This window comes from Mobula birostris, chromosome 2 (assembly GCF_030028105.1).
Source record: "Mobula birostris isolate sMobBir1 chromosome 2, sMobBir1.hap1, whole genome shotgun sequence".
In the NCBI taxonomy this organism is placed as follows: Eukaryota; Metazoa; Chordata; class Chondrichthyes; order Myliobatiformes; family Myliobatidae; genus Mobula; species Mobula birostris.
The window spans coordinates 164,104,734-164,128,728 of NC_092371.1; the positions used below are offsets into that span (position 1 = coordinate 164,104,734).

A 23,995-nucleotide genomic window follows, 5' to 3' on the forward strand; every position below is an offset into this window, starting at 1 on the left:
GAAGCATGTTTCCCCTTGTGCCGGTATCCAGAAATTATGGCCATAGAATTCACCGTGACTTTTGTACTCAAGCTATGGACTGGGACTTGAATCCACATCCTTGTGATTTGGAGCGAGGGTGTAATTATCTGAGTCATGGCCAATGCCAGTGATGTAACCAAAAAGAGTTTGTTAGATCTTCTGAACTGCTAGGAGGTGAAAACTGCAAGTTTGGAAATTGCTAAAAGAAAATCAAATGAAGTGATGTAAGAAGCCAAGTGATTCAAGTATATGAAATGTTGCCAACCTTGTAATGGTTGTTTTTATGTAGGATTTTTAAACAACCTTTGACCTGCACACAACTGCCCGCAGTCAGCCATTCCATGATTAAGCTCCACAAGGACACTAAAGAGATTGTTATATGATTGTACACTGCTAGTTAGTAAAGCTTTCTCACACCTTCAATCTCTTTATACCCAGTAAACAAAGCTGTTTGATGAAAATGTTCAGAGAAGGAATTATTTTTCCCTCTGGCTTTCCTATGTTTTATTTTCCTTCAGCATTCCCATCAATACCCCTATTCCTCGGACAACCCACCTGTAACGAATCAGAAGACCAGTCTCCATTGGTATTTACCGTGAGAGAGGTTCTGTGGCTCACTTGTACAATCTAGTTACAGAATGGTTTGCAAAGGGCCTCCTTATTTTCACAGCGGGAGGAAGAATAGGCCATTGTGCCGGTTCTTTCGTTCAATAAGTCAAGACATTAAAGACACTTTCTTGCACTAATCCCATGTCCCTTTGCTACTTTAAGATTTTAAAATCTATTGATCTTTGCTTTGAATATCCTGAGTGATGTAGGCCAATCTGCCCATTCGGGTAAGGAATCATAGAGATTCAAGACACTCCAGCTGAAGAAATTTCTTTGCATCTCAGTCCTGGATGATCAGCCACTTATTTTGAGACTTTGACTCATGCTTCCAGAGACCTCTGAGAAAGTTCCTGTGTATTTCTTTGAGACCTGATCACATTCAATGAACTCCAGAGAGTACAGACCCACTCTGGTTAATCTCTTTCCCTGCCCCAGGAATCCACCCGGTGAGCCGCTGTTGCACCCCTGCTGTGGCAGGTATGTCCAGGATGACTTAGACACTCTTTTACAGCAACCATGCAACTTTATTCATTTTGCTTTGAGCAATGGTACATAGGTTTGCTCAAGTTCAACGTTCACCAACATTTTTTTTGCTGTTTTCATTTTCCACTTGGGCCACTTAAGGGTTCAAATTAAGTCCGTGAAAAATTCATTTATTTTGGCTTCATACCAATTTTTTTTTCCTAGTTGGAAGTCCACAAGGTCAATGAAAAACTAAAGGCATTGCATTGAACTTAAGATGTTTGTGGAGGTTTGCATCTGCTTCGTTTGTGTTGTTTATAGTTATGGTTTTATCATAAAACTGCTGTATCTCTTACTTACTCGACTCTTGCCCTCTTTTTAGACCATCACGTAATAAGACATAGGAAAAGAATTAGGCATTCGGCCTGTTGGCTCTGCTCCACCGTTCCATCATGGCTGATTTATTATCCTTCTGATCAGCACCATTCTTCTGCCTTCTCCCCTTAACCTTTGACACCCTTACTAATCAAGAACCATACGACCTCCACTTTAAATATACCTATTGACACCACAGCTGTCTGTGGCAATGAATTCTACAGGTCCATCACTCTCTAGCTAAAGAAATTCCTCCTCATCTCTGTTGTAAATGGATGTCTCCCCATTCTGAGGTTATGTCCATTAGCCCTACACTCCCCCACTATAGGAAATATCCTCTCCACATCTACTGTATCTAGACCTTTCAATATTTGATGGGTTTCAATGAGATCCCCACCCCCCATTCTCCAGTGACTACAGGCCCAGAGCTGTCAAATTAACCTTTAGGGAATCCTGCACAAGGATTCCCAAGTCCTTTGCACATCTGAGTTTTGAATTTTCTCCCAGTTTAGAAATAGTATACATGTTTATTCCTTCTACCAAAGTTCATGGTCATACAGTCTGTACACTATATTCCACCTGCCACTTCTTTGCCTATTCTCCCAATCTATTTTAAGTCCACCTGCAGACTCCCCGCTTCCTCACACTACCTGCTCCTCCAACTATTTCTGTATCACCTGCAAACTTGGCTACAAAGCCATCAATTCAATCATCCAAATCTTTGTCATATAACATGAAAAGAAGCGGTCCCAACACTAGCCCCAGGCAAACACTGCTAATCACCGACAGTCAACTTGAAAATTCCCCTTTTATTCCCACTCTTTGCTTCCTGCCAGGCAGCTAATCTTCTATCCATGCTAGTTTCTTTCCTGTAATACCTTGGGCTCTTATCTTGTTAAGCAGCTTCATGTGCGGCACCTTGTCAAAAGCCTTTTGAAAATCCAAGTAAGCAACATCCACTGACTCTCCTTTGTCTTTCCCTGCCTGTTATTTCCTCAAACAATTGGAACAGATTAGTCAGGAAAGATTTTCCTTTAAGGAAACCCTGCTGACTTCGGCCTATTTTATCATGTACCTCCAAGTACCTTAAAACCTCATCCTTAATAATGGACTTCAACCTCTTCCTAACCACTGATGTCAGGCTAACTGGCCTATAATCTCCTTTCTTCTGCCTCCCTCTCTTTTTAAAGAGTGGAGTGACATTTGCAATTCCCAGTCCTTCAGAACCATTCCAGAATCTAGGGATTCTTGAAACATCATACTTCCACAATCTATTCAGCTACCTCTTTCAGAACTCTGGGTTGTAGTCTATCTGGTTCAGGTAACTTATCTACCTTCAGACTTTTCAACTTCCCAAGCACCTTCTCCTTCATAACAGCAATGACACTCACTTCTGCCCTCTGATCATCTTGAATTTCTAGCATATTGCTGGTGTCTTCCATGCAAAATACTTACTAAGTTTGTCCACCATTTCTTCGTTCCCCATTACTGCTTCTCCAGCATAATTTTCCAGTGGTCCGATATCCACTCTCATCTCTTTTTTACTCTTAATAACCCTGAAAAAAACTTCTGTTACCCTCTTTTATGTTATTGCCTAAATTACCTTCATATTTCATACTTTCTCACCTTATGGCTCTTTCAGTTGCCTTTGGTTGGTTTTTAAAAGCTTCCCAATCCTCTGACTTCCTATTAATTTTTGTCATGTTAAATGCCATCTCTTCTCCTTTTATGTTGTCCTTGACAGTCTCATTTCCCTTTATCCTCTCTTTAGAATACTTCATCCTTGGGATGTATCTATCCTGCACCTTTCAAATTGGTCCCAGAAACTCCAGCCATTGCTTTTCTGCCAGCGCCTTTGCTAGTGTCACCTTCCAATCAACTTTGCCCAACTCCTCTATCATGTCCCTGTAATTCCCTTTACTCCACTGTAATACTAATACATCTAACTTTAGCTTCTCCCTCTCAAACTGCAGGGGGAATTTTATCATATTATCTTTCTCGCCTCCCCTAAGGATTCCTTTACCTTAAGCTCCCTAATTAAATCTGGTTCATTACACGACACCTAATCCAGAATTGCCTTTTCCCTTGTGGGCCCAACCATAAGCTGCTTAAAAAGCCATCTTGAATGCATTCTACAAATTCCCTCTCTCATTCCATCAGTTGATTTCTAAAACTGCAAATGATCCAAAATAAAGTATATGATCATTAGCTCAGAATGGGACTTGATGGAAAGAGCTTCTTGTCATGTTTGTTAACTGGTGCAGAAGTTCAACATGTACATAAGATTCCTGCACTTATTTTTGACAAGACTTAGGTAAATTGCTATGGAAATTCTGTTGCTTTCTGTACACCAGTTCAGATGGTTGGATAATGGCTAATCTGAATCATAAGATCATAAGATATAGGAGCAGAAGTAGGCCATTCGGCCCATCGAGCCTGCTCCGCCATTCAATCATGGGCTGATCTAATTCTTCTAGTCATCCCCACTCCCCTGCCTTCTCCCCATACCCTTTGATGCCCTGACTAATCAAGAACCTATCTATCTCTGCCTTAAATGCACTCAATGACTTGGCCTCCACAGCTGCTCGTGGCAACAAATTCCACAGATTTACCACTCTCTGACTAAAATAATTTCTCTGCACCTCAGTTCTAAATGGACGTCCTTCAATCCTGAAGTTGTGCCATCTTGTCCTAGAATCCCCTACCATGGGAAATAACTTTGCCATATCTAATCTGTTCAGGCCTTTTAACATTCGAAGTGTTAATCTTAAGAGTGTTGACTGTTTTGGGTTGTGTGTCCTGTACGAGGTAGTTGAAAGTTTTTGATGGATTCTTAGAATAGCTTGTACTGGAGCCTACCAGAGAGAAGGCAATTCTAGATTTAGTGTGGTTCAATGAACCAGATTTGATCAGGGACCTCGAGGTAAAGGAGCCATTAGGAGGTAGTGACCATAATATGATAAGTTTTAATCTACAAATTGAGAGGGAGAAGGGAAAATCAGAAGTGTCTGTATTGCAGTTGAACAGAGGGAACTATGGAGCTATGAGGGAGGAGCTGGCCAAAGTTCAATGGAACAATACCCTAGCACTGATGACAGTGGAACAACAATGGCAGGTATTTCTGGGAATAATGCAGAAGGTGCAGGATCAGTTCATTCCAAAGAGGAAGAAAGATCCTAAGGGGAGTAAGAGGAGGCTGTGGCTGACAAGGGAAGTAAAGGACAGTATAAAGATAAAAGAGAAGAAGTATAACACAGCAAAGATGAGTGGGAAGCCGGAGGATTGGAAAACTTTTAAAGAGCACCAGAAGATAACTAAAAAGGTAATATGCGGAGAAAAAATGAGGTACGAAGGTAAACTAGCCAAGAATGTAAAGGAGGATAGTAAAAGCTTCTTTAGGAAAAGGAAAAAAAATAGTTAAGACCAAAATTGGGCCCTTGAAGACAGAAAAGGGTGAATTTATTATGGGAAACAAGGAAATGGCAGACGAGTTGAACAGGTACTTTGGATCTGTCTTCACTAGGGAAGTCACAAACAATCTCCCAGATGTAATAGTGGCCAAAGGACCTAAAGTAATGGATGAACTGAAGGAAATTTATATTAGGCAGGAAATGGTGTTGGATAGACTGTTGGGTCTGAAGGCTGATAAGTCCCCGGGACCTGATGGTCTGCATCCCAGGGTGCTTAAGGAGGTGGCTTTAGAAATCGTGGACGCATTGGTAATCATTTTCCAATGTTTTATAGATTCAGGATCAGTTCCTGTGGATTGGAGGGTGGCTAATGTTGTCCCTCTCTTCAAGATGGGGTTTTTGATACCAGAAGCACAAATGATTGTTTAACTTTCAAATTTGTTTTTCAGATCTCTGACATCCATGTTACGGGGGAGTCTGAGGATATGTCAGCGAAGGAGAAACTTCTACTGTGGTCACAGCAAGCGGCAGAAGGCCACACTGGAATCCGGTGTGATAACTTCACTTCATGTTGGAGGGATGGCAGACTATTCAATGCGATCATTCACAGATACAGGTACAGCTTTCACAAGTCAGCATGATATAACTTGCCATGAACTCATGGCTTCTCTGTCCTTGGGTGGAGTTTCATATAAAATTATGAAAGGGATAGGTAAGAAATAGGCAGGTAGGTTGTGAAACCAGAACTAGGAGACATCGTTTTATGGTGTGTGGAAATAGATTTAAGATGAAGATGAGGAGAAACTGTTTTTTCCCAGAGAGCAATGCTTCTGTGGAATTCTTTGCCCACGGAAGAAGTAGAAGCCAACTCATTGAATCTATTTACGACAGAGTTTTGTAGATTTTTGTATAGCAGATGAATTAACAGTTATGGGGAAAAGGCAGGTAGGTTGAGCTGAGTCCAAGGCCAGATGAGCCAGGGTCTTATTGAATGGTGGAGCAGGGTTGTTGGGCAAGATGCTCTAGCTCATGTTTCTTATGTTCTTAGGTTCATGAGTAGACTGGAAAATGTGGAGGTTTTTCTTAAAGCAGAAAGAGTTGAGATGTGATTTGGTAGTGGGTTTCAAACTCAACAGAGTTTAGGGAGAAGAAAGACAAAGATAGAACTCAAGCAACACAAACAAAATGCCGGAGGAACTCAGCAAGTCAGGAAGCATCTATGGAAATGAATAAGCAGCCGACTTTTCGGGCCGAGATCCTTCTTCAGAACTAGGAATGAAGGGGAAAGGTCAAGCATCACCTAATTCTGACAGGACTCTACAATTGATGTCAGGTGTGTGCTGGCTATCAAAACAATAGTTAGTCCTCTGGCTGGGGCTGTTTTAGGCTGGGCCACCCTTTCATAAATACTGGGGCCGTAACTGAACTACTTTTCCCTGTACTAAGTGATCAATTTTAGCTTCCTGTCAATTAATGCTTATAAAATGTACCAAAGACTGGTGGAGCTGTTGATAGAGTGGAAAGGCATCTCATGCTACGTGGTGATATTGATGTGTTGGTGAAATGGCCTGATAGATGGCACGTTGTGTTTAATCTAGATAAATGTGAGGTAGTGCAATTGGAAGTATGGAGTATTGAGGAACAGAGGGACTTTTTGGTACAAGTCCAGGGATGCTTGAAGGTGGCAGCACATGTAGATAAGATGGTGAAGAAAGCATACTGGCCTTCACTAGTCAGGGCATAGCATTGGTCAAACGTCAGCTGGAGTACTAGTACAGCTCTGATCTCCGTGCCATTGGAAGGATGTGGTAGCACTGAAGAGGGTGCAGAAGAGATTCGCCAAGATGTTGCCTGGGATGGAGTGTTTCAGTTCTGAAGAGAGGCCAGAGCAGCCTGGACTATTTTCCCTGATGGGAGAGGGAGGCTAAGAGGAGACATGATTGAGGTATACTTCCCTTTCAAACAAAGATTAAAATTAATTTTGTTTTCTTTGGAGACCTCTGCTATGTTCTGTGTTTTGCAACCATTAATGAGACAGATTGCCATAACTGTTCTCCGCCAATCAGTAAAGAAAGAATAATTGAAAATGTCATTATTGTGGTTGATTAACATGCTATTCTTATGACTTGTTAATGAGATTGGGCTGGGATAATTGTTCATCTTGGGTGGGTGCTGGGGCTGGAAGTTTTGATGTATTTTACAAATGCAAAGTAGTCACCAACCATCTCTGCAGTTAAAGTATTGCATAATTAAAGTGACATTACTGAAGATGATATGGTTGACATGATTATACATTCAGCAGAAGGAGCTGTTGACCCTGCAGTCATTTGTTTCCAGCCTTCCATTCCAATTCTGATTTGAAATTCAGAATTCCACACAGCAAAATGGATTGATCAAGCCTATTATATAAAGCTATCCGTTCAAATGCCAGTTGTATCTTTTCACAGTAGCACACACCAACCACTGAAGGAACTCAGCTGGTCAGGCAGCATCTCTCTCTGAGGCCCTCCATTGGTCTGCGTTGGCCATGGATGTTATGTGCCAGCTGTCTACTGATATGCAAACAAGCCAGGGCAGTATAATATGGAGAGCAAGCTGTTTTCCATGCAGCTGATGAATCCAAAGGAACGGTGGAGTCTGATACTGTTTGGCATCAGTGGTGTCACAGAAGTTGCCAGCTTGTCATTGAACTCAAAGTAGGACTGCCTTAGGGATGCCAGCTCTGGATTTTTCCTCAAGATTTACTCCCGAAGCCTTCCCCATGAGTGGGTATACCCACAGGGCAGTGCATCATTGAGCCGCTGACCATGACTGATGAGCACCATCTGCCCAAAGTGACTGGTTTTAAGGTACCAGTAACCCGCCTTTCCCCCTTCTGCTGTCAGTAGAAAAAGTTCTGCTGGATTTAGTAGACAAGGCAAACGTGAAGGCCAGGAGATGGTTGTTTGAGGCTAACGACATTGGAGCATTTAATAGGTAGTGGGAACTTATCTCCACTACCACCCCCAGCTATGACTACCTTAAGGAACCAGGCAGTATCTGTGGACAGGAATAAACAGTTGATGTTTCAGGCTGAGATCCTTCAACAGGACTGGAAAGGAAAGAAGAAGAAATCAGAATAAGAAGGTTAGGGGACAGAAAAGAGTAGCAGCTGGCTTGTGATAGGTGAAAGCGGGTGTAGGTAAATATGGGTTTTAAGAGTAAGACATGCAAGGAAGAGGACCAGAGTTCAATTTCAGTTTTTATTGCCCTGTTTCCCTCCAAAGGAAAGTTGCCCAGGTTTCTCCATTGACACTCTTTTACTTTGACTTGTATTCCTTCACCAATAAATAAAGTGTATTTGTGTTACTCAACAGCCTTTGCAGATTCCAAGTTAAATTACCAGCCTTTGCAGATTCCAAGTTAAATTACCATTGGTGTGGACACTGAAAGGAAAATACTGAAGCATACTCTTTCATGAAGTGTAATTGGCCAACACAATGAAAAAATTTTGTGACAGATGTTTTAAACGTCTAGGCGGAGGCTGGTTGCATTTGATTGCTTTGTTGCTTTATACCTGTACCTGTCAATGCATGATCTGACGGAACAGGCAGATATTTATTTGGGTTGTGCTGGATTGCTTCAGTGCTTGTTGAGGCAGATTTAAAACTAAGCAAGGAGCTACGTATTATTCAGAATATAAAATCCTTTTATGCAACCCTTTTCACCGCACATGTAGTTGACAATAATTTGGACATATTGTAGTATTGTGCCGTTTGGAGGACCTCTTTTGCCACCTTATTAATCCAAGCTGGTTGGCAAAATGGCATCAATTTTGGATTGCTTGTTTATTGTTGAGGCTTTACTTTGTCTTTTCATATGTTATGTACAGTTAGGGAAGGAAATAATAAAGGTTTCTGTGCCGTGGTGTCCTATGACTCTCTGACACTAATATTCATTCATCAGATCTTCCAAATGCACGGCCTCTTTCATGAAGGAGAGGCAGCACAGAGGGACTCCTTTGGCTAGGAATATAAACTGAGGTTTAGCATGAAGAGATGTAGAACAATTCTACAATAGTGGGAGTTCTATCCAGCAAAGAAAATTCTCAAACAAAGTAATTGAAACAACAATGAAGTCATTCATTTTGACACTGTTTCCCACATCATCAAAGTGAGTACACATCAGAAGTAACTCACTGACTTTAAAGAACCTTTGGACATCAACACTCATGAATACTCAGTGGCCACTATATTTAGGTACAGAAGTGGAGCCCATCCACTTCAACGTTCGACATGTTGTGCGTTTGGAGATGCTTTTCTGCACACCGCTGTGGTAACATGTGGTTGTTTGTGTTACTGTTGCCTTCCTTCAGCTTGAACCAATCTGGGCATTCTCCTCTTACCTCTCTCATTAAAAAGGCATTTTTATCCACAGAACTGCCGCTCACTGGATTGTTTTTGTTTCTCGTACCAAACTATGGAGACAATTGTGTGTGAAAATCCCAGGAGGTCAGCAGTTTCTGAGATACTCAAACCACCCTGTCTGGTACCAACAATCATTCCATGGTCAAAGTCACATAGATCACACTTCTTCCCCATTCTGATGTTTGGTCTGAACAACAACTGAACCTCTTGACCATGTCTGCATGCCTTGATGTATTGAGTTGTCGCCACATGATTGGTTGATTAGACGTTTGCATTAATGAGCAGGTGTACAGGTGTACCTAACAAAGTGTATGTTCCGCATCACTGATTTTAGAGAGGGTTTTGATGTGGAATTTACAGGGCAATTATACTTCACAAGTACTTCATTTCCTGTAAAATGCCTAAAGATGCCTTCTCTCTCTCCCCCCACCCTCAAGCTCCTCTCTCCCCCTCAACTCCTTCTCTCTCCTTTCATCTTCTCCTCTCTCCCCCAACTCCTTCACACCTTCACTCATCCCCTGCTCCTCTTCATTACCCTCACATAACACTATTAAGACAATAAGACCGTAAGATATAGGAGTAGAATTAGGCCACTTGACCCATCGAGTCTGCTCTGCTATATCATTAATGGCTGATTGAATTTTCCTCTCGGCCCTGATCTTCAGCCTTCTCCCTGTATTCCTTCGTTCCAATCAAGAATATATCAACCTCTGCCTTAAATGTACATGAAGATATGGCCACCACAGTTGCCTGTGGCAAAGGATTCCACAGATTCACTACTCTCCGGCTAAAGAAATTCCTCCTCATATTTGTTCTAAAAGGATGTCCCTCTACTCTCAGGCTGTATCCTCTGGTCTTAGACTCTCCCAGCATAGGATACATCCTCTCCACATCCACTCTATCAAGACCTTTCACCATTTGATAGGTTTCAATTAGAGCACCCCTCATTCTTCTGAATTCCAGTCAGCACAGGCCCAGAGCCATCAAACACTGTTCATATGCCAAGCCATTCAATCCTGGAATCATTTTCGTGAACCTCCTTTGAATCCTCTCCAGTTTCAGTACATCCTTTCTAAGATAAGGGGTCCAACACTGCTCACTGTACTCCATGTGAGGCCTCACTAGTGCTTTATAACTCTCAACATTACATCCTTGCTTTTATATTCTAGTCCTCTTGAAATGAATGCCAACATTGCATTTGCCTTCCTCACCACAGACACAACCTGCAAATTAACCTTTGGGGAATCTTGCACAAGTACCCCCAAGGCCCTTTGCATCTCAAGTTTTTGTATTTTCACTCCATTAAGAAAATAGTCAACCCTTTCACTTATTCTACCAAAGTGCAGGACCATACACTTCCCAAAACTGTATTCCATCTGTCACTTCTTTGCCCATTCTCCAAATCAGTCTTAAGTCTTTCTGTAGCCTCTCCACTTCCTCAAAACTACATGCCCTTCCACCTGTCTTTATATCATCTGCAAACTCAAATCATTGGCATATAACGTAAAAAGAACTGATCCCAACACAGACCCCTGTGGAACACCACTCGTCACTGGCAACCAGTCAGAAAAGGCTTCCTTTATTCCCATTCTTTGCTTCCAACCAATCAGCCACTGCTTTATCCATGCTAGAATCTTTCCTGAAGTACCATTGACTTGTAACGTGCTAAGCAGCCATGTGTGGCACCTTGTCAAAGGCCTTCTGAAAATCCAAGTACACACATTAACATCAACTGATTCTCCTTTGTCTACCCTGCTTATTATTTCTTCAAAGAATTCCAACGAATTTGTCAGGCAAAATTTTCCCTTGAGGAAACCATGTTGAGTATGGCCTATTTTATCATGTGGCTCTAAGTACCCTGAAACCTCATCCTTAATAATTGACTTCAATATTTTCCCAACCACTGAGGTCAGACTAACTGGTCTGTAGTTTCCTTTCTTTTGCCTCTCACACTTCTTGGAGTGACATTTGCAATTTTCCAGTCTTCCAGAACCATTCCAGAATCTAGTGATTCTTGAAAGATCATTACTAATACCTCCACGATCTCTTCAGCCACCTCTTTCATAACAGTGGGGTGTACATTATCCGGTCCAGGTGACTTATCTACTTTCAGACCTTTCAGTTTCCCCAAGAACCTTCTCTCTAGTTATGGTAATTTTACACACTCCATGACCCTGGACACCTGAACTTCCACCATTCTGCTGGTGTCTTCCAACGTGAAGACTGATGTAAAGTACTTATTCAGTTCATCCGCCATTGCCTTGTTCCCCCATTACTACATCTCCAGTATTGTTTTCCAGTGGTCCGATATCCATCCTCGTCTCTCTTTTACATTTTATGTATCTGAAGGAACTTTTGGTATCCTCTTTAATATTATTGCCTAACTTAGTTTCATATTCTACCTTTACTTTAATGTTGAGCACGTGGCCAAGTGGTTAAGGCGTTTGTCTAGTTACCTCAAGGCCACTAGTTCGAGCCTCAGCTGTGGCAGCGTGTTTGTGCCCTTGAGCAAGGCACTTAATCACACATTGCCCTAGTCTGTGTGAGGAGTGGCGCCACACACAGCCTTCCAATCTACACCATGTAAGGCATGAAAATGCCCAACGCAGGCGTCTCCTGGTCTGAGTCAACGTTCCTTCCCTCCCTTCCCTCCCCACCTTAATGACCTCTTTAGTTGCCTTCTATTGGATTTTAAAAGCTTCCCAATCCTCTAACTTCCCACTAATTTTTGCTCTATTATATACACTCTCTTTGGCTTTTATGTTGGCTTGACTTCTCTTGTTAGCCACGGTTGTGTTAGCTTTCCTTTAGAATACTTCTTCCTCTTTGGGATGTACATATCCTGTGCCTTGCGAATTGCTTTCAAAAATTCCAGCCATTGCTGCTCTGCTGTCATCCCTGCAACTGTTGTTTTCCAATCAATTCAGGCCAACTTCTCTCTCTCTCGCCTTTCTTGCTATTTTCGCCTTTTGGTTAACGATGTCTGCATTAAATGATCCTCTTTATTTCTGCCTTCCACCTGATTAATGGCTTTGCAGTCTTTCAGTGACAATAATTAAATAGGCTGTGACATAATAAAAATGTAGACTGTTAGCAAGTGTACCGTGCAAATTGCATCTGGACTCAATCGAGAATAACCCTTCATGTGAATTTGAAAAATGCATTTAATTAGATGAATCTGTGTAATCAATTCTGGAAAATTTTCAGAATCTTTTTACTTTCCAGAATTTGAGTCATCCTGATGCTTTCCAGAATATCACCTGAATGTTTTTGAAGTTTTTATTTGGATTCTGGACTTGCCTTTCTGATAGGGTTGTTAACAAGGTGTATTGTGCATTGGCCTTCATTAGTCAGGGCACTGAGTTCAAGAGCCGTGAGGTAATAATTGCAGCTCTATAAAACCCTGGTTTGTCCACACTTGGAATGTTGTGCTTAGTTCCTTTCACCCCATTATAGGATGGATGTAGAAGCTTTAGAGAGACTGCAGAGGAGATTTACCAGGATGCTGCTTGGATTAGAGAGCATAAGACTATAAAATCAAAGGACATAGGAGCAAAATTAGGGCATTTGGCCCATTGAGTCTGCTCTGCCATTCATGGCTGATCCTTTTCTCCCCCTCTCAGCCCCACTCCCTAAACCTTTAATGCAGTGGCCAATCAAGAACCTATCAATCTCCACCTTAAGCACATCCAATGACCTGCCCTCCAGAGCTGCCCGTGGTAACAAATTCTACATATTCACCGCCCTCTGGCTAAAGAAATTTCTCTACCTCTGTGTTTTAAATGGATGCCCCTCTATGCTGAGGCTGTGCCCTTTTGTCCCAAGACACCGCCATCATGGGAAACATCCTTTCCACATCGACTCTTTCAACATTTGAAAGGTTTCAATGAAATCGCTCCCTGTTCTTCTAAATTCCAGCAAGTACAGGCCCAGAGCCAGCAAACGTTCCTCATAAGATAACCCTTTCATTCCCAGAATCTTCCTTGTGAACCTCCTCTGAACCCTCTCCAATGTCAGCATATCCTTTCTTAGGTAAGGAGCCCAAAACTGTTCATAATACTCAAGGTGAGGCCTCTCCAGTGTTTATAAAGCCTCAGCATCATATACCTGCTCTTGCATTCTAGACCTCCTGAAACAAATACTAACATTGCCTTTGCCTTCCTCACTACTAACTCAAGCTGCAAGCTATCCTGTATGGTGTTCTGGACAAGGGCTTCCAAGTCCCTTCACATCCTAGATTTTTGGACTTTCTCTCCATTTAGAAAATAGTCTGCACACTTATTTCTTCTACCAAAGTGCATGACCATGCATTTTCTAACATTGTATTTCATTTGCCACATTCTTGCCCATTCTCCAAATCAGTCTAAGCTCTCTGCAGCCTTTCTGTTTCCTCAACACTACCTGCTTCTCTACCAATCTTTGTATCAACTGCAAACTTGGAAACAAAGCATATATTCTATTATCTAAATCATTGCTATACAGCGTAAAAAAAACAGTCCCTACAGCAACCCTTGTGGAATGCCACTAGTCACTGGCAGTCAATCAGAAAAGGATCTTTTTAATCCCACTCGTTGCCTCCTACCAATCAACCAATGCTCTAACCATCCTAGTAACTTTCCTGTAATACCGTGGGCTGTTAACTTGGTAAGCAGCCTCGTATGTAGCACCTTGACAAAGACCTTCTGAAAATCCAAATTTACAATATCCACTGCTTCCCATTTATCTATCCTACATGTAATCTTCTCAAAGAATTCCAGCGGATTCGTTAGGCAAGATTTTCCCTGAAGCAAACTGTGCTGATTTTGTTGTACCTTGTCCTGTGTCAGCAAGAGCTCCATAACCCCACCCTTAGCAATTGACTCCAACACCTTCCCAACCACAGAGGTCAGGCTAACTGGTCTATAATTTCTTTTCTGCTGCCTCCCTCCTTTCATAAAATGTGGAGTGACATTTGCTATTTTCCAGTCCTTCAGAATCATACCAGAGTCCAATGATTCTTGAAAGATTCTTGGCAATGATTCTTGGCATGACTTATGAGGACAGACGCGCAGGCTAGGGAGTGAAGGAGGATGAGACGTGACTTGATAGAGGCATAAACAAATGGATATCCAGGTACTTTTCCTAGGGCAGAAATGGCTGATATGAGGGGGCATAATTTCAAGGTGATTGGAGAAAAGTTTAGGGAGAATGACAGAGGTAATTTTTTTACACAGAGAGTGGTGGGGGCATGGATTTTGGAAGAATTTAAGAAACTCCAAGATGGGCATATAGATGATAGGAAAATGGATGGCTATGTAGGAGGGAAGGGTTAGATTGATCTTGGAGGTTAAAAGGTTGTCACATCATCATGCTGCTCCGAATGCAGTGAAACCAGTGTTCATGGTGTTAATACAGTTTGAGGGTGTGGGTGGTTGACAATTGGTATTCAATCAGCAGTTTGAATTCAAGTTCCACCAAAGACTAGATGAATAGTTTCTACTCTGTACAGTTGGTGTGCTGCACAGTCAGAGGTGTTGCCTTCTACAGAAGGCACTATGCCAAAGCCTCATCTAATGTTTAGAGTGACACACACACAAAATGCTGGAGGAACTCAGCAGATCAGGCAAAATCTATGGAGAAGAATAAACAGTCGATGTTTTGAGCTGAGACCCTTCATCAGGACTGGAAAGGAAGGGGGAAGAAGTCAGAATAAAAAGGTGGAGGGAGGGGAAGAAGTACGAGCTGGTAGGTGAGGGAGATGATGGGTGAAGGAATAAGAAGCCGGGAGATGATTGGAGGAAGAGGTAAATGTCTGATGAAGAAAGAATCTGGTAGGAGAGGTGAGTGGGCCATGTGATAAAGGGAAAAAGGAGGAGAGGGATGTGATGGGCAGGTGAGAAGAGAAGGGGTGAGAGGGGAGCCAGAATGGGCAGTGGGAAAAGAATCAGGGGAATGGGGGAGAAATTACCTGGAATTAGAGAAATCAATGTTCATGCCGTCGGGTTGGAGGCTACCCAGACAGTATATGAAGTGTTGCTGCTCCAACCTGAGAGTGGCCTCATCCTGGCAGTAGAGGAGGCCTTGGATCTACATGTTGGAATGGGAATGGGAAGCAGAATTAAAATGGATGGTTAATAGGAAAACCTGACTTTTGTTGTGGATGGAGTGAAGATGCTTGACGAAGCAATCCCAGCTTCATTGGATCTTACTGATGTAGAGGAGGCTGCACCTATCTAAAATCTTATTGGAAAGGGAGAACCACTGGCACTTCTTCCACAGAAAAACAGAGCATGTCTTCCAGATATCCCACAACCAACTTCAACTGGAGATTAACTGGTTAATTGCCTTGCTGTTATTTGTTTGAAGTTGGCTTCCAAATGTTCTCTTTTACAATTAATTGCTGCTTTCATTGTTGCCATGACAACTGATGTGATTCATCCACTTCAGCTGTCTGTTGCTACTTTGTTTTTTGTCCAACCTCATTCCAGATTAAAGGTTGTGGTTGAGAATGTACTGTTGGATTGGGCTGTAGAATTGATATTGTTCCTGTAGTTTAACATTTGCTTGTTTATATTTCTTTATTGCCACTTATGTACAGTACATAAAATTGTTGAGTGTGTTTTCCAGTGGCTACAGTTGCCTCTGTATTTTTCTAGAAAGTTTTTGGTTTCAGTGGTGGGTGCCACATTATTTAAATCTGGCTATTTTATTAGTTAAATTTATCAATGGAAGTTCTGTTATCAGTGGCCAGGTATGCGAAGACCACCTTACTTCTAGTCTTTTTCCTTCTGCTTTTCATCGTCTCTCATCTTGCTTCTTTCCTTTTCTTGCTCTTATAACACTTATTAAAATGATCATAATCAACAAATGTTATGCCTCATTCTTGACTTCCGATGTATCTTTGCACTGAAAAAGAATCAGGGTCTGACGGTTCTCACAGTATATTGAGAGTGGGATCAGGTTACCTGCCTTCCCCTGCCTGAGCAGTCACATGGCCAGATCACACAGTAACTCCATCCAGCTTAACTCCTTAACATTCTTAGAAACATAGAAAAGAATATAGAAAACCTACAGCACAATACAGGCCCTTCGGCCCACCAAGCCGAACATGTCCTTACCTTAGAAATACCTAGGCTTACCCATAGCCCTCTATTTTTCTGAGCTCCATGTACATATCCAGGAGCCTCTTAAAAGACCCTATCGTTTCTGCCTGCACCATCACCGCCGGAAGCCCATTCCACGCACTCACCACTCTCTGCGTAAAAAAGTTACCCCTGACATTTCCTCTGTACCTAGTTCCAAGCACCTTAAAACTATGCCCTCTTGAGCTAGCCATTTCAACCCTGGGAAGAAGGCCTCTGACTACCCACACGATCAAAGCCTCTCATTACCTTGTACACCTCTATCAGGTTACCTCTCATCCTCCATCGCTCCAAGGAGAGAATGACGAGTTCACTCAACCTGTTTTCATAAGGCATGCTCCCCAATCCAGGCAACATCCTTGTAAATCTCCTCTGCACCCTTTCTGGGGTTTCCACATCCTTCCTCTAGTTAGGGGACCAGAATTGAGCACAGTACTCCGAGTGGGGTCTGACCAGGGTCCTATACAGCTGCAACATTACCTCTCGGCTCTTAAACTCAATCCCACAGTTGATGAAGGCCAATGCTCCGTATGTCTTCTTAACCACAGAGTCAGCCTGCGTAGCCAAGTGAATACTGTAGTGAATACTGAAGCAAAGTATTCATTAAGTACCTCCACTATCTCCTTCGATTCTATACACACCTTTCTACTGTCACACTTGATTGGTCCTATTCTCTCACGTCTTATCATATAACCATATAACAATTACAGTATGGAACAGGCCATCTTGGCCCTTCTAGTCTGTGCCGAACTCTTACTCTCACAATCCACATTATAGAGCCATGCTAAAAACCATCCATCAGCCCACCACATCTATGTTGATCTTTGTTTGCCCACATTAGGACTACCTCTTTCTACGTCTTGCCTATTTAAGAGCCTGAATGCCTCTTAAGCAAAGTGAATGTATTTAATTCAAAAATCCCCTGTGGCAGGGAGTTCCAGATGTCGACCGCCTTGTGTAAACAACAGTCCTCCTCTTGCTCCTCACATCCTCTTGCTCAACAAGAATCCGTCATTTCCCAATTCTGAAATATTTTAATTGGTTTCACCCCTAGCAGTATTCTGCGTGAGTTCCAGATATCTTCTTGTGTGCACAAAGTTAATGCCCCTCAAGCATCAGCCTTTTGGACCAGAAGGAATAACTTCACTCAGGTTTACTCACCCCAATACGGAACTGTTCCCACAACTTATAGACACACTTTCAAGGACTTTTCATCTCATATGCTCAATTATTTATTTATTTATTAATTATCATTAGTTTTTAAATATTTGCATAGTTTGTTGTCTTTTGCACATTGGTCATTTGTCCATCTTGTGTGCAGTATTTTTCTTTGATTCTATGGTGTTCCTTTGTATATGCTGTGAATGCCGCATGAAAATGAATCTCAGGGTGGTATATTGTGGGGGTTACAAGCACTGCCCTATGCTTCTCCAGGTACTTTGGGAATTGTTCAGGGTTGTCTGGTGTCTGAAAGGTCATGGACCATTAGAGGTGTGCACAGGGGTCTGGATTCCCAACGAGGAGAACTTTAACGGTTTAGATCCATCTCACTGCTCAGCGTGGAAGGGAAGATATTTTTCAGTATCGTTTCCTGTCACCTGACTGAATTTCTTCTCAAAAATGGCTACATTGATACATCCGTATATAAAGGAGGGATTTCTAGAGTGCCAGGATACCTGGAACACATGGGCGTGGTTTCCCAGCTGATCTGGGAAGCATGCAAAAGAAAGGGAGACCTAGTCGTACAATGTCTGGACCCTGCCAATGAGTGTGAGCTATTACCACATAAGCTGGTGAAAATTGTGCTGAACTGACATCATGTTCCGAGGAAGATAAAGGACCTCATCCTGGACTACTAGAGAACTTCAGATTGAGAATCTCCTCAGGAACGACCACATCAGGCTGGCATTGGCTTAAAAAGGGTTTTTATAACTGGATGTGCAATCCTAGTGATCCTCTTCTCCTTGATCGTGAACATACAGGTTAAGGGAGGTGAATTGGAGTGTAAGGCCCTCTGATTAAGACAAATGTATGGCAGCCCCCAATCAGACCCTTCATGGATGACCTCAGGGTGACAGCTACATCAGTCCCAGGCAGTAGGTAGGTCCTCCAGGGGCTAGAGAGGCTCATCAAATAGGCAGGGATGAGCTTTAAGCCGGAGAAATCCAGGTTTCTGGTATTAAAGAAAGGCAGACTCATGAACACGTTCCATTTCTTCTGGTATTGCTATCCCATCCATTTCTGAGAAACCAATCAAGAGCTTTGGGAAGGTTTTTGATTGCAACCTAAGAGATGTGTCTGCCATCTGCAAGACCACCAAGGAGTTTGAAGTCTGGCTCATGAGTGTGGACAAGTCAGGCCTACCTGACAAGTTCAAGGCCTGGATCTATCTGCATGGCATCCTACCCCAATCCTCTCGCCTATGAGATACCCATGTCAACAGCTGAGGCTCTTCAAGGAAAGACCAATGGCTACCTTTGAAGATGACTGGGCCTCCTGTGTAGCCTGCACCGCATTGCTGTGTATGGGAAGAGGGATAAACTGCAGCTTCCCTTCAGCAGCCTGAACAAGGAGTTTATGATTTCCCATACAAGCAAACTGTTGTTGTATAAAAATTGCCGCAACCCCAAAGTCTCATCGGCAAGCACTGAAATCCAGACAGGCAGGAAGTGGAAGGCCCAGGATCAGTGGATCAGGCTGAGTCACCCCTAAAGACAGGAATCTGATAGGAACAGTGGCATCTGGTCAGGCAGAGCTGGGCAACTTCCCTTCAACCTGATCGTCACAGCTCAGGGAGGGACAGATGCAATGGGGGTGTGAGTAGCTGTCAAGGAAGTGTGTACCAACAGGATGCTAGGAATGGGGCAGCAGGGAGCTTGGACAAGGTGGGAAGGTGCATGGAAGCAGCAGATCTCCTGGTCCAACATCTGGCAGACAACGCATCAAGTTCATGCTTGGGGCAAAAGTGAAGCACCATCATGTTCTCTCTGCCCTGGCAGAGGGACCCTGGAACACATCCTCAGCAGCTGCCCAAAAGCACTGGGAGAAGGCTGCTACCTATCCATGACCTGGTGCTGAAGGCAGTGGTAGAAAATATCTCCTTGGCTATTAGCAACAGTAAGAAACTCCGCGGTCCCTGAAAGCCCATAGCCATTGTTGAAGCTGGAGACCAACCACAACCTCAGCCCAGATCACCAATAGGCTTCCCTTTCTACGGTGTTTGACTGGTACCTGAAAGTTGTTCTGAGTAAGCAATTAAAGTTCCCTCACTTCATTGCATCATTATCACCGAGGCCTGAAACGGTCATTCTGTCAGAAACCTTGAAGCAGGTGAACCGATGGTGCCTTGGGAAGATCAGATTGATGAGTGCAAGAAAGCCAAATACCAGGAGCTGGTAGAGTAGTGCTAGAGACGGTGATGGAGGGCACGATGTAAGCCTATAGAGGTGGGGTGTATAGGTTTTGCTGGCTGCTTGCTCTGCAGAACTTACTCTCTCTCTGTGGCATTACGGGGGGCTGCAAAGAGAAGAGCCAGTGGGACCGTCACAGAGGCTGCTGAGCGAGCCTCCAGATGGCTATGGATCAAGAGGTGTGACCCGTGGACCAATACTGCTGGGACACAAGCCAGGGCCTGATCAACCCCAAAAAATATTCCACAGTCAAAGTCACCCAGATCACATTTCTTCCCCAATCCGATGTTTGGTCTGAACAACAACTGAACCTCTTGACGACATCTGCATGCTTTTATGCATTGAGTTGCTGCCACGTGATTGATACATGCATTCAGGAGCAGCTGTACCTAATAAAGTGGCCACTGCGTGTACAAGCCCATTATATAGCAAGTTTCAGCTAATTTTCTTAACCTGGCTACTACTTCTGAGAAACTGCATTTATTTTTTACTTTTTTATTTGGAGATACATCATGGTAACGTGACCTATGAGCCTGCGCTGTGCGATTGCACCCATGTGACCAAATAACCTACTAACCCATATGTCTTTGGAATGTGGGAAGAAACCGAAGCACCAAGAGGAAACCCATGCAGCCACGGGGAAAATCTAGAAACTCGGCAGCATTGAACCCGAGTTGCTGCAGCTGTGATAGTGTAACACTAACTGCTAGTTCATAATGGAACTGAACACAGTGTAACCCCAAGTTTGGGATTGGTGTATTATTGTCGCACCTCCCACAAGCTACAGCGAAGAGCTTGTCTTGCATACTGTTCATACAGATCAAATCATTACACGGTGCATTGGGGTAGAATGAAGTAAAATAATAGCATTGCAGATTGAGATGTAAAAGCTATTGAAAAAGTACAGTACAGGTAAACAACAAGGTACAAGATCATAATGCAGCAGGTTGTAAGGCTAAGAATCCGTTTTTCATTTAAGAGATCCATTCAAGAGTCTGATAACAGTGGGATAGAAGCTGTCCTTGAGCACGGTGGTACAATTGTATTGTTGGTCTACGTAGTTAAATCACCATTTCTCTAATCATGCCTTTATGTCTTATTGGGAATTTCAGGCCGGACCTGGTAGATATGAGTCAAGTGGCAATTCAGAGCAATGTGAGCAACTTGGAACAAGCCTTTGGTGTAGCCGAGAAACTTGGTGTCACGAGACTCTTGGACCCAGAAGGTAAAATTCTTTTGTCATTGGTTAAACGCTCTCATTTCTATATCAAACATTATCTGTTGTCATTTCAATGCAGTGGATTTCACCACTTTGCACTTGCACTGACCTGCTCACTCCCGTCAGTGACCAGATGAGATTATTTATTGTTTCTGGTTTTTAATTTATGGAGTCAACTTCATTGTTTCACAACAATCCACTCCATGGAAAATGAGTTTTTAAAATAATTTTTCTGAATGTGTTTACATTACATTCTGTTTGGAACAGTGGAAGTTAAAGGTACTATTGATAGAGGTACTAAAATTTATGGTGAATTATGATGTGGAGGTGAATGAATGGGTGTTTTGGTGGGAGGGAGGAAAGAGACTTGTTTTTCTGTTGTTGTTTTATTGCTGTTGTTATGTTGTTCTTGCTTATTTTATTCTGTTGAGCATTGTGGGCATGCTATGATGGTGCTGGAATGTGTGGCCACACTTTTGGGCTACCCCCAGCACATCCTTAGGTTGTGTTGGTTGTTAATGAAAATGATGCATTTCACTGTAAATTTCAATGTACGTATCATCAGTAAATGGATCAGAATCTCATGTAACTGCAATCTATGTGGGACTGATGCAACTTAATCCCAGATTGGTGATGACCACACCCCCTACCCCAAACTGGTGAGGATGGGATATTTAGTGAAAATGAGAATGCCAGTTGATGTCAGGGTTAGCTCATTAGACTCTATTCATCGGGATGGCCATTGTACTTGTGTCTCAAAGGAAAGGTTTCATTTAAAAAAAAATCAATTTCCTTTCATGAACCAGAAATAAATAACCGTATTTACTGTCTGAACTAATTCATGAACTCGTATCCATTTCGACAGTAATTTCTGTCTGTTCAGCTGTACCATGAGATTGCTGTGATGATGCTTAACTACTGACTTGGTGCTTGCCTGTTTCCTCAGATGTTAACGTATCATCCCCTGATGAGAAATCAGTGATCACTTATGTGTCGTCGTTGTATGATGTCTTTCCCAAAATTCCAGAGGGCAGTGAAGGCATCAGTGCAAACGTAAGTGGAAAGTTAACTCATTTCTCCCTTAAAATCAACCCACATCTTTCCATTTGACTTTGTATGCCGGATTAGTGAAACGGAATAACATTGTTCAAACTTACATTGGGCTTCTGCTAGGACGTAGATGTCAAGTGGATAGAATACCAGAATATGGTGAACTACCTCATCCAATGGATCAAACATCACGTGACGATTATGTCCGATCGGAGCTACTCAAACAATCCTGCAGAACTTAAGGTATTTAAGAATGAAAGAATGTCACTTTGAAATTTAAGCAAAATGCTGTTGATGTTGGAAATGTGAAATAATTTGGCTCAACTCTCATATATTTTTGGCAGTTTCTTTTGTTGGACAATACCTTAATTGTCAACTGTCATTTTCTACAGGCACTTTATAACCAGTACATACAGTTCAAAGACACAGAGATCCCTCCAAAAGAGAAGGACAAAACTAAAATCAAGCAGCTATATAAATTGTTGGAGGTAGGTGCATCTCACTCGTCCTACACTTACGTTGCCTGTTTTACTTGTATTTATTGTTTCAAGAATGAAAGGAGAATAAAATTCACAGAAAAGCAAGAAATTCCAGAGGTTGGAAATCTGAAATAATATAGAATACACTCAGTGGCCACTTTATTAGGTACACCTGTACACCTGCTCGTTAATGCAAATATCCAATCAGCCAATCCTGTGGCAGCAACTCAATGTATAAATGCATGCAGACATGGTCAAGAGCTTCAGTTGTTGTTCAGACCAAGCACCAGAATGGGGAAGAAATGTGATCTAAATGACTGATCGTGGAATGATTGCGGGTACTAGACAGGGTGGTCTAAGTACCTCAGAAACTGCTGATCTCCTGGGATTTTTACACAGAGTTTACAGACAATGGTGCGGACAAAGCCAAAAAAAAATCCAGTGAATGGCAGTTCTGTGGGTAAAAACGCCTTATTAATAAGAGAGGTCAGAGTTGAAGGCCAGGGTGGGACAAGCTGACAGGAAGGCAACAGTGAGGTTCAGAAGTGTATCAGTGAACATGTATTGAGTCGAACCTTGAAATGGATGGGCAACAGCAGCGGAAGACCACCGACATACACTCAGTGACCACTTTATTAGGTGCGGGAGATATCTAATATAGTGGCCGCTGAGTGTAATAGAACATCTGTGGAGAGGAAGAGTTAATCTCTCTAAATAATCTTTCATCAGAAATAGAAGAGTGAGAAGTCAAAATTGTTTTAAGTTGCGGAGAGGGGAGGGAAGGAGAGGATGCAGAACTTGAGACAAAAAGACATTTTTGTGACACACTGAAATGTGTGGATGGAATGGCTGCTTTCTCTGTTGTAATTCTGTTAAATACACTGCAGCGTAAATTGCTCACAAATGAGGGTCACAGTTATACAGCATGGAAACAGGCCCTTCAGCCCATCAAATCTGTGAAGCCCATCTGCCACCCATTTAGATTAATCCTATTCTAAATCCATTTTATCCTCGTCATATTCCCATCCACTTACTCCCAGATTCTGCTGTTCACTGACTTACTCACAGTAACTTATAGTGACCAATTAACCTACCAACCTGCACAACCTTAGGGATGTGGTAGGAAGCTGGAACACCCAGAAAGTCACTGGAAGAACATGCAAACTCCACAGATCCAGCAATGGAGATCTGGATCAAATCCAGGTCACTGGAGCTGGCAGGCAGGAGCTTTACCAACTATCTCACTGTATTGGCATTAACCACAGAAGTTACTTGAGAGGTTAGTAATTGGAGAAACATAGATCATCTCATTCAGGACTACCAAACATTGAAAGGCCCTGATAGAGTAGATGTGCATAGGATGTTTCCAATAATGATGGAGTCTGGGACCTGAGGGTGTAACCTCAGAATAAAAGGCTGTTCCTTCAGAACAG

At 42.5% G+C, this 23,995-nt stretch overlaps 1 protein-coding gene across 20 annotated transcripts in view; it reads left to right on the forward strand.

Annotated features, from left to right (window-relative positions):
- The window catches only part of dst (dystonin), a 603,331-nt gene that overhangs the window by 237,344 nt on the left and 341,992 nt on the right, over positions 1-23,995 (forward strand). For all 20 annotated transcript variants that reach the window (XM_072250685.1, XM_072250715.1, XM_072250746.1 and 17 more), the window contains 5 exons: positions 5,327-5,493; positions 20,927-21,039; positions 21,980-22,086; positions 22,207-22,326; positions 22,476-22,571. In XM_072250685.1, coding sequence (XP_072106786.1) covers positions 5,327-5,493; positions 20,927-21,039; positions 21,980-22,086; positions 22,207-22,326; positions 22,476-22,571 — 603 coding nt within the window. The remainder of the gene's footprint in view (positions 1-5,326; positions 5,494-20,926; positions 21,040-21,979; positions 22,087-22,206; positions 22,327-22,475; positions 22,572-23,995) is intronic.